Source organism: Phascolarctos cinereus, unplaced genomic scaffold (genome assembly GCF_003287225.1).
Source record: "Phascolarctos cinereus isolate Bilbo 61053 unplaced genomic scaffold, phaCin_HiC Scaffold_5;HRSCAF=322, whole genome shotgun sequence".
NCBI lineage: Eukaryota > Metazoa > Chordata > Mammalia > Diprotodontia > Phascolarctidae > Phascolarctos > Phascolarctos cinereus.
Genome location: NW_027555958.1, coordinates 288629843 through 288640660, shown reverse-complemented (window position 1 = coordinate 288640660; position 10818 = coordinate 288629843). Strand labels below are relative to the sequence as shown.

At 42.0% G+C, this 10818-nt stretch overlaps 1 protein-coding gene across 1 annotated transcript in view; it reads left to right on the top strand.

Moving 5' to 3' along the window:
• Positions 1–377: 377 nt before the first annotated feature.
• Positions 378–10818, top strand: part of UBE2O (ubiquitin conjugating enzyme E2 O) — a 78395-nt gene continuing 67954 nt past the window's right edge. The window contains 1 exon segment of the mRNA XM_021002683.1: positions 378–728. Within this exon segment, the coding sequence (XP_020858342.1) occupies positions 393–728 (336 nt within the window). The 5' untranslated portion in view covers positions 378–392.

Below are 10818 nucleotides of genomic sequence, written 5' to 3'. Positions count from 1 at the left end.
ACATATATTAACTGTATTCTGGGCCACCTAGTCACCTTATGAACTTCACCTCTGTCTCACCCCTTTCTGCTACCCTCTGCCCCCTAGGCCATTTCTTCCTTTCCCAAGTCTGAGCTCCGCCTCCTCCCTCGTGGATTCTTTCCCCTCTTCCGCGTCCATCCCCTCGGCTACCCCAGCGAAAGCCGGCCTCAGCTCCTAGCAACCGCATCCTCCGTTCCCTGACAACGGCAGGCGGCACGTCTCGCGTCATCACGCAGAAAGCCCCGCCCCTTAGCCTTACTCCCGCCCCCTGGCCCCGCCCCCTCCCCCGCGGCTTCCCCCCGCTGCCCCCCCACCCCCAGCTTCCCTTAGTCCGGGCTGCCAGCGCCGCCTGAGACTCTTGCTGAGCAGTCATGGCGGATCCCGCAGCCCCCGCGCCCGTCGCTCCGGCCCCGGCGGGTGGGCCGCCGGTGTGCGGCCCCGGCCCGGCGGCCGCCGGCTCGCAGCGCCTTCTCTTCTCTCACGACCTGGTGTCGGGCCGTTACCGCGGCTCCGTGCGCTTCGGGCTGGTGCGCCTCATCCACGGCGAGGACTCGGACTCGGAGGGCGAGGAGGGCCGCGGCAGCTCCGGGGGCTCCGAGTCCGGCGGCCCGGGCAACGAGGAGAGCCGCGCCAGTCCCCTGCGCCGCGGCTACGTGCGCGTCCAGTGGTATCCGGAGGGCGTCAAGCAGCACGTGAAGGAGACCAAGGTGAGTGAGGGCCTCCAGCGGGCTGCGGGGGTAGGGGGCGGGGGCGCTGAGGCAGCGGGGAGCCGGGGCCCCGGGGCCCGCGTGGTGGCCGAGCCTCCTGGGGAGCCCCGGTGCGGAGGCGGAAAGGGGGCGCAGCCCCAGCCCCCGGGGCGGGGGTTTGGGGGCCGCAGCCTCCACAGACCGGCCGGGGCAGGTGCAGTGGGCCCCGCGACTCGACCCGGTGCTAAGTCATTGCACCAGGGCTTAGGGCGAGCGCCGGCTGCAGAACTCGGGGCAGGGCCCTCGGGCTCCCGGACTCTCTGGGAGGTGGCTCTCCGGGCCTCCTCGCGCCTTATCGGGCCCAGGGACCGAGGCGACCGTATTGCACTTTGCAAGCTTGGGGCGGAGTTGGGGGTGGAGGGGAATAGGTCGAGCCCAGTTCCCAGGGTGGTGTAACGCTGACCCCCCAAGGAGCGACACCGACCGCATTGTGCATGGCCCAGAAGCCGTCCTGAAAGGAAAGGCCCTGCCTTGTCAGTGCAGGCGTTAAGGAGGCTCGGCTGGGAAGTTCCGTGGGGTATATAATGTTAAATCTGTATATATTTTTCTTTATTGCAAAGGAATTTGGTTTGCCCTTATTTTAGTCTGAGTACCTTTACATAGTTGCTAATGGGGAACTTTGTGAAAGCAAGTCAAATCGTTTGCAGTCCTGAGTAATGCTGTGTGTAGTACAGTATTCATATTAACCAAGGCTTGGAGGAGAACGTTGAGAGCTGAAGAGGGGGTGGTGGTGCTCGTTATAGGAACTGAAGGAATGATGACATTTCAAGGTTTGGGAGTGCATTTGAAAAGGCTAAAATGGGAGCTTTCAGGGGGGAAAAAGTTGCTCGTGCGTGATTCAGATAGAGAATGAAAATAGATAATGTATGACTTGAAGTAAATCTTAAACATATTTGGACTTCGTGGGAAAAAAAGCTTTAGGAACTATCCTATTGACTACTGCAAATCCATCAATTGGTAGTGAGACTTAAAGGGATTTTCTTGCCCCCAGGTTGTAAGCAAACATCACTCTTCCATATGGCTGTCTGCATTGGGGGTGGGGGAAATGGACTGATAAGTGCTGCAGCTTTAGAAAACAAAGGGTTTGGCAGCATATAAACTAGGACCAAACATATTTTGTTAGTTTGTGCCTGTTTCGCATAACGTGGATAGATATCAGTGACATACAAGTACACCCTTGTTTACCGTCCGTGTCCTCTCCCCCTCCTTGCCCCCCCACCCCCAATTTCTTTGCTTGGATAAGGCCTGAAATGTTTCAGCCATCTGGGTTGGGAGGCCTGATTTTTAGGGAGTGGGCACATTAGAAGTTAGTCCTCTGCAGGATTGGATTTCTCACATGGGGAGACAAAAGAGACTGAGGAATAGAACATCTTGGCTCATTATGAAGGGGGGGGGTCTTTGGATGAAGATGTCACTCAGGGAGAGAGGCCCCATCACAGGAAGAGACTGTAATCCATTTTCTAGTGGCAGAAGTGATTGCAGATTGCAGCTGGGTCTTCTACATAAGTGCTCACAGACATACACATTTAACCTTTTTCTATTCACACACACACACACACACACACACACACACACCACACGCGCATCCCCCCCCCAATTGCAAGTTGAGCAATAGCTGTTTTGTTCTTAAAATTAAAATTCTTTTGAAAATGCTTTTTGCAGTAGGACGCTATGTTAATGGACACTCATTATTTATGTCCTCAGGAAGTGGTGGATGTTTGTTGTTCGTTGCATATATCTCAAGTGCAAGTGGATTCTGGTCTCTTTCTTATGGGCTTTTGAAAAATGGTACTTTTTTCCTACCTTCTCTTTTTGTATGTTACAACTTAAATTTTGACTCTTTGCTGGTAGTCTCCATGGCTTCTTGATCCTGAGACAGTAAAGGAGCTAGTTCCTCATTTCCAGGCTCAAATTCTTTTCTTGGTCATTTCTGCATTGGTTATTGCGATGTTTGTAAGTTGTTACTGTCTTGGCTTCAGGGGCTAACTTTGTTTACAATTCTGGTTTTATCTGCCTTCTCTGTCTTCCTCCACTCCAGTGACTTATACTTTGAGTTATTTACTAGTTTTGAAGTCATCATAAAAAAATTACCTTATGGTTCCTACATTGACAAATTCTGGCATAATTCAAAATTATTTAAAACGTAGTTTGGCTAACTGTGTTAAAACAATGTTGTTTTTTTCTTTGCTAGAGTATTTTAGTTTCTGTGTTCCTACCTTCAGATTAGGGCATATCAAAAGGATGCTTGGAAAGTTGTGGATTGTAGCGTGATGGACTCAGAAATAGTTTTGATGAATTTAAGATTTTTGAACACATCAAATAGGAAGCCTATTAAAGATTAATTTTATATTTAATCAACTTTAACTTATTAAAAATAAACTGTTTATCCCAACAGCAACTAAAAATTATTACCTGTGCCTGTCACGTAGTAAATGCTGAATAAATATTTTATTTGTATTTGTCTGTTACTTCTGATCTTCATGATTGTACAAATATATTTTATACAGATATAAGCAGTATATAGCCAATATTTCAAGTTCTGTTTTTTCTTTATATTTCTTCATATTGATCTTTTTTATATTTATGTGTAATTCTTACATTTGCTATTCTTTCTGGCAGTTACCAGTACCCCTTTGCATTAATACACCACAACTTGCTTACCCATTTCCCATCCCATTGGGCATTGGATTTTTTCCATTTTTTAAAAAAAAATTATATATAGCACAGTTATGAGGGGAGTGGGAATGTAGAGATCAGGGGAATTTAAAATGGCTACTGGATCATGAATAGTGTCAGTGGCTCCTTAACTTTTAAAATAATCAGGCTTAATGTTTGGTTTCTTAAGTGCTTTGAAGTTACTAATGAATAAATTCACAAAAAGGAGACTGGCTGGCAAGTGCCCCTTTTGGCTCAAAACCAATGTGGAAAATTTACCAGCAGTCAGAAGCTTTCACTTGAAATTGCTGAGCCTTTGGCCCAGTCCTAAAGCCAGCCAGACCTAAGTTTTCCTTGGGCCTTAAGAAGTAGATTATTTGTTGTTCTGACCCCATATACTCCACGTATACCTTCCTTTCCTAGTCTCCTGACAGTCTTCCTGACTGTGGTAGTCAGTACAGAATTTATTTATTCTTAAATTTTTTGTAACATATTCCCTATGAGGTAAAACTTGTATATTCAGTTTCTTTATTTTTTTTAATTAATTAATTTTTAGTTTTCAGCATTCCCTTCTATAAGCTTTTCAATTTAAAATTTTCTCCCCCTCCCTCCCCAAGATGGCATGCAATCTGATGTAGGCTCTCCATTTGTATATTCAATTTAAATCATTCATTAAAGGACACTATAAGACATTATGCTTTCCCACATGGCCATCTTCTTACAATTTGGGGAAAACAACGCGACTTCCTTTCAGAGGCCCCTGAACTTAATGCTTGTCCTCCCAAAGGTATATGAAGTGTCACATTTTAGTATTTTAAGGTCCAACTTTGCATTACTTATTCTGATCGAAGAACATCTAAAAAGAGATTTTACAGATCACTCCCATCTGTATCTGTGCCTTTCTCATCAAACGCAAGCATTCTTTTTTAGTTTAGATTCAAGAGCCTGTATGTATGATTTGTCAGCAAATCAAATACGTCTTAGAAGTAACTTTCAGAATCACACTGTTTCTATGGGGCATCAGCACCTGTGTGTAGTGTTGAAACGGCCTTGGTGACAAATTCCACAGGGATTGGCATCTAGGTTTATTTTAGGCTCCTAGCTGGACCAGTGTTTCCATAGCCATTTAAATGCAGCATCATAATAGCACATGAAATTCTCTTTCCTTTGCCCAGGTGCCCGGTCCATTAGTGACTCTTCTGAGTGATGTAATAGGAAGGAGTTATGTAAGGTTAACCAAGATGCAGGACTAAGTGCATCTAATTGCATTATGTTCAGATATGATCACAAGTTTTTTTATAGTCTGTTCTGCAGTTTTATTCCTTTTCTTTTGGCTTCTCCTTCCTCCTTCTGGGACAGTGCTTGTGATGTGACTCTCCTTGGCTTGTGTCTGTCTCAAGAACAACTAACCTTTCACTAGATTAAAGGTTGCATAGTGAGTCTGACTGGAGTCAAGCCTCTTGACTCTTGGCTGTTAGTCAGTTTCCTCATCTGTAAAATGGAGATAATAATAGCATCTACCTCACAGGGTTGTTTTGAGGATCAAATGACGTAATATATGTATTTTGCAAACCTTAAAGCATGGTATAAATGTCCACTCTTATTGTTGTTGTTACACACTCTGGGTGACCTTGGGAAAGTCGGCAGTTCTGCTTCATTTCTCCCCACAGCAGATTAAGGGAAGCATGCTGAGTCTTGTTAATCAAAAAACTATTTAAATCAACATAGTTCAGATATTTGGAAGGTGGCTACTAAGTTAATGGATGGGCTAACACATGGTCACACAGCTAGTAAGTGTCAAGTGTTTGCTCAGAGGTCGGATTTGAACTCAGGTCCTCCGGACTTCAGGGCCAGTGGCTTTATCCACTGCGCCACCTCGCTGCCCCCAGAAAAATTTTAATGCAGCATTATTTTAGATAGATAGAACATTTATTGTTTACTGTGTAGTAGGCACTATGTCAAGCGTTTGAGAATACAGAGATAAAGAACCAAGATAGTCCTCTAGGAACTTACATTCTAATGGGGAAATATAGCACATGGGGTAGAGCTGGAAAGGTGAGGGGGCAGAGGGATGGACTTGATGGGGTATGGTAAATAGAAGGCCCAGAAATGTTCAGGAGGCCTAGAATAAGATAAAAGCGTATCAGAACCAGAGACCCCAGGAATGGAGTCCAAGTTTCTGGTGCAATTTTACGTCGAGTGTGCCATCTCTGGAAACAAATTGTGTAGAGCAGAGTCTATTTCAGTGGGACACAGAAATAATTAGCTGATCCAAGTGAGTTTTTCATCCCCTGTTTCTATGTTAAGATCTGTCACTACTAAGAATTCATGAACTTCAGCCTTCCATTGTGTTTAAGGAATTCACTAATGTGAATTTAACATGAACATACGTACACACACACACACACACACGGCAGGAAATGAGAATATGAAGTGTTACCTCAGTATTTTAAGATTAGTTTTTAGTGAATGCATTGCTTGTTTCTGATCTGAGAATAAATACCTAAGTAGGCTCTACAGGTCCTTGTCATCTGTATTTGAAGACCGATAAAACAACAATGATAATAACAACTATAGCATTGTAAGGTTTGCAGATCACTTTGTTATCTGTGGTATCTGTATTTGATCCTCATAACATTCAGGTGAAATCTAGGTTCAATGATTATCTCCATTTTACAGATGAGAAAACTAAGGCTGGGAGAAGGTAAGTGACTTGATCAAGAGCACCCAGCTAATTCAAATCCTGTCTGAAGTAGGATTTGAATTCAGGTCTTCTCTCCAAGTCCAGTGCTCTGTCTGTCATCTAGCTGCTTCCCCGAGATTAAGAATAGCCAATGAGACAGCACTCCTAGAGAGCAGGGACCAGAGTTTTGCTTTTTCTTTGTATTTTCACCACTTCTTAGCACAGTATCTGGAAGGAGGTACTTAATAAAGGCTAGTTGACTGCTAAACCTTTGATTTATATTTGTTGGTTCTTGAATTGAAATAACACCAAGATGCTTTAGTGCAATAGGAAGTAGCTACAGGTCAGGTGGGATGAAGGAGACCTGGAAGAATTAGAAGTGGGCTCTAGGAGTAGTATAACAGGAAGTCTACTGACGTAGAAAAATGTATATGAATTAATTTGTTCCCTGGGTTCCTGAGCTATTTTCAAACTAGCTGTAAAGATATCTTCTCTTATAAATATAAAAAAAATTTATAAATATGAGGAATTCAGAGAAACATGGGAAGACTTGCATGAATTGATTTAGAATGAAGAGTATTACCAAGAGAACAGTATATGCAATGACTACAATAAGTAGAATGAAAACACTATTAACAGGCAGCCAGACTCAAATTAATTGCATTGACCAGCTTTAGTCCTGTGAAACACTTGCCTCTTCTCACTAACACTGGGGGACTAGAACAGGTATATAGTGGTGAATATGGTTCTTTTTGTTATTACAAAAGGTAATTCAGTGGCAAGGGAGGTATATTGGAAAGAAAGGAAATATGTGCATTTATTAAGTGCCTACTATATATGTCAGGCATTGTGCTAAATGCTTTACAAATATCTCATATGATCCTCACAACAATTGTGGGAAGTAGGTGCTGTTATGATCCCTATTTTACAGTTGAGGAAACTGAGGCAGACAGAAGTTATATGACTTGCCCAGAGTCACATAGCTAATAAGTGTTGAAGGTGGGATTTGAACTCAGGTCTTTTTGACTTCAGACCCAGTGCTCTATCTACAACACCATCTATCTGCTTAGAGAGAGTGTAATGTGTTTTATTTTGTTTTAAAAAATAACAAGGATACTAATTTGATATGGTTCTGGACGAATGAACATGCTTTCCTTACACTGCTGTGGGGAGAAAGAATGCAGTGAGTGAAGTGATAACTTTTTCTGGGGTCACCCAGAATCAGTAACAACGATGATGATAATAACTGATGTTTTATCGTGCTTTAAGGCTTGCAAAGTGCTTCTATCTCATCAGAGAACTAAAAACATTGATGAAACCAGCCTTTGGGGGTCCATTTCATTCTTTCATTCTATTACAGTTCCTTTCTCAGACCCCTTCCCTGAGCATACATTCCCCTTGCCTTTCCCAGTTTAACCAAAACATATTAAGCATCTGCTAATTGCCAGGTACCTTGTTAGGCTCTGGAAATATGAAGACAAAATATAAAACAGCTTCTGTCCTCAAGGACTTACCTCCTACTTGGGGGGATATACAACATGGAGAGATAAAGATAAAAAAAATTGGAGAAGGGACAAGTTACTTGCAGATAAAGAGGGCAGATGCCAATGTAATCTTAGACTGCATTAATTGTAATGACCAAAACATTTACTTAGTCTAGTGCTGCCTCATAGGGGCATGTCAGGGACCACCACAAATTCAGCTAAGTGGTTTGGAATTTGGATTTTTTTGGCCCTTTAAGTGATCTAACTTTACTTTCAACTTATACAAACCTACTTATACCTACTGCTATAATTTTCTTGCTTAAGAATATTGAATCATGCAGTATGTTAAGAAAGCATTCATTGGAGAGATCGAAATACCACTTAATTTCCGATTTCTGTTCATTTCAGTTTTATTTGTATTATTTCTTCTGTGTTGCAAATCAGATTTTAGTCTTGCATCATTAAATGTCTTTTTACCTTATCTTTAATTCTTTCCTTTTTTTCCTCTTTCATGTGAAAAATGCCTCTTAATGGTTCTTTGTAGTCATGAAACATTTTGTTATGAATATTTTGGTGACTGTGAGGCTATTTCATTTTTACCTTCCTGAGTGCTATACTTAGCAATGAGATCAAAGAGTAAGGGGAGGGGGAGTGATAATTACAAATTGCTTTCTGGAATGGTTGAACAGATTCACATTTCTACCAACACAAGGTATCAGTGTGCCTGTCTTTCCACAATCTTTCCAGCCTTGACTGTTTTTACCTTTTTCCATTTTTACCAGTCAGGCCAAGGGAGTATAAAGTGAAAATTCTAAGTTGTTTCGATTTGCATTTCTCTTATAGTTATTTGGAGTAATCTTTCATATGGTTGTTAATAGTTTGAAATCATTTTCCAGTTAAGGTGGCAAAATGAATACTTGTAGAGAAGCCCATATTTCCCATATAAATCTCACTAAATATCTGAAAAAGGCTCCGGAAAGACTGGTGATGAAGAAAACCAAGAAAAAAACAAACACTAGTAAGCTCTGCCATCTAGTTCAGAAGTGCACAAAAAAGAGGCTTATGGATAGGGAGAGGAGCCACACCAAGGATGCTAGTACAAGCTCAGGTAAAGGAGGAAGCCACCTGAAAAGAAGCTCTGACAAGTAAGCTCCTGCAAGCAGACCCAGAGCTGGCCAGTGTGAGCTTTGGTAACTGGGGACTTGTAGCCAGTTCCTAGCTTGTCAGAACAGAATTAGAAGGCAGGATTAGCACCTGGAGGTTACTGTGCTGGAGATAAGGTTCAGCCAGGTAATCTTGGAGTAGTGAGAGCCACAGCAGGAGACAGGGCTGGCCAACACAGTACCTGAATCCCAGCACAAGCTAGGAAAGAGTGGGGAATTTTGTGCAGAATGATTAAGAACTGTGTGATCGCCAACATCCCACTGGGGCCTTTCAGGACTATAGCACAAGAAAGAACTAACTACCAATTGGAGATCATATAAGGAGGAGGCAGAGATAGGCAGAGACCACTATAACCCATAGTGGACCACCAGGAGACTGAAATAGAAGCCAGGGATTAAAGCCGAGGGTGGAACCTAATTTAAGGTACTCTAGACTGCAGAGGAGACAAACCCAAACAAGTCCTATGCAATCTATCCAACAGTGTAGAGGGGACTGATCTGAGCAAAAAATCCCATTCCAAGAACTGAGACTGAAAATATAAGTAAACATAAGAAAACACCAAAAATCATGAGGAAATACTATAGGCTAAAAGAGGATCAAGACATAAATTCAGAAGAAAGTAGCTCCACAACAACTGCAAGCAGAACTTGAGGAAAAAAATAATTGTTTGACCACAGGACTTTAATGGTTGGAAGAAATGAAGCAAGAGGGAGCAGTAGGTGGCGCAGTGGATAGACGTCCAGTCTTGGAGTAAGGAGGACCTGAGTTCAAATGTGACCTCAGACACTTGACACTTACTAGCTGTGTGACTCCGGGCAAGTCACCTAACCCTGATTGCTTCACCCCCAAAAAAATGAAGCAAGAAATTAAAAAATGAAATGAGAGTTCTGGAGGCATGGCTTAGAACAGAAGGAGGGAAACCATACCAAAGTAGTGGACTCCCTCAAAAAGAGAATGGGATAAACAGAACTTAATGACTGTGAGACAACAAGAAATATTAGAAGAAAGTCAAAAGATAGAAAAATAGTAGAAGAGAATGTAAGCAATTTACTACCGAAAACAACCAATCTGGAAAACAAGTAGAGATAATTTAAGGATCATCAGACTCCTTAAAAACAGTGGACGCCTCTCCTCCAACCCTTGAATGCCATATTTCAAGTTATAAAATAAAATTCATCAGCTGTATTATAAGCAGAGGCAAAGTGAATATAAAAATAATTCACTGATTGCCTCCTAAAAGAACCCCAAACTGTAAACACACAGGTATATCTTAGCCAAATCCAAAGCTTCCGGGTCAAAGGAAAAAAAATATGTAAGTATCTAGGGAAGAAAGAGTTCAAAGGATAGGTACCAAATATGGGATCTTCACCCAAGACTTAACAGCAACTGTAATAAAGGAGAGAAATTTTTGAAATACAGTATTCCAAAAGGATAAAGATAGAGGTTTACAAACAAAAGCGTATTCCTTTACCATACAAAACTGAGTATAATTTTATTCGAATGGAATAAAGGACTTTTAAAAATTCATAATGGAAAGAACAGGGCTCAGTAGAAACTTTCAAATGCTTACACATAGAAAGCTAGAAAAGAAAATGCATTTAAACAGTTGGAAGGGTCTAAAACTATGAGGAGGAAGTGCTTACATTCTGACAGAATGAGCAAGATGTGTTCATTTAGAAGCCTAATCTTCTATGTTAAGAGACACACAGAGCCTAGGTGTGAATTTGTTGTGTTTTAAGAAAAAAGAAAAAGGGAGGGAAAAGGAAAACACCAGGAAAGAAATTAGGAAGGGAAGAACTTAACTATTTTGCTTACATGGTGTTTGTGTGGAAGAAGGTATACAGACATAGAAGAATGGGTAGAAGTAAGCATCTCTTTACTTCACTTATCTGAACCAGAAAAAGGAGGGTGACACAAGTAGCAAATACAGAAGAACTATAAGAAGACATCTCCTCTTCTCCCTTTGTGAAGTGGGGGACCATAGGTCTGGGATACTCAGACTTCTTGGCATTTAGCAAAATTTTTGTTTTTGCATTCTTTGTACTTTATTATTAGGAATGGCTCT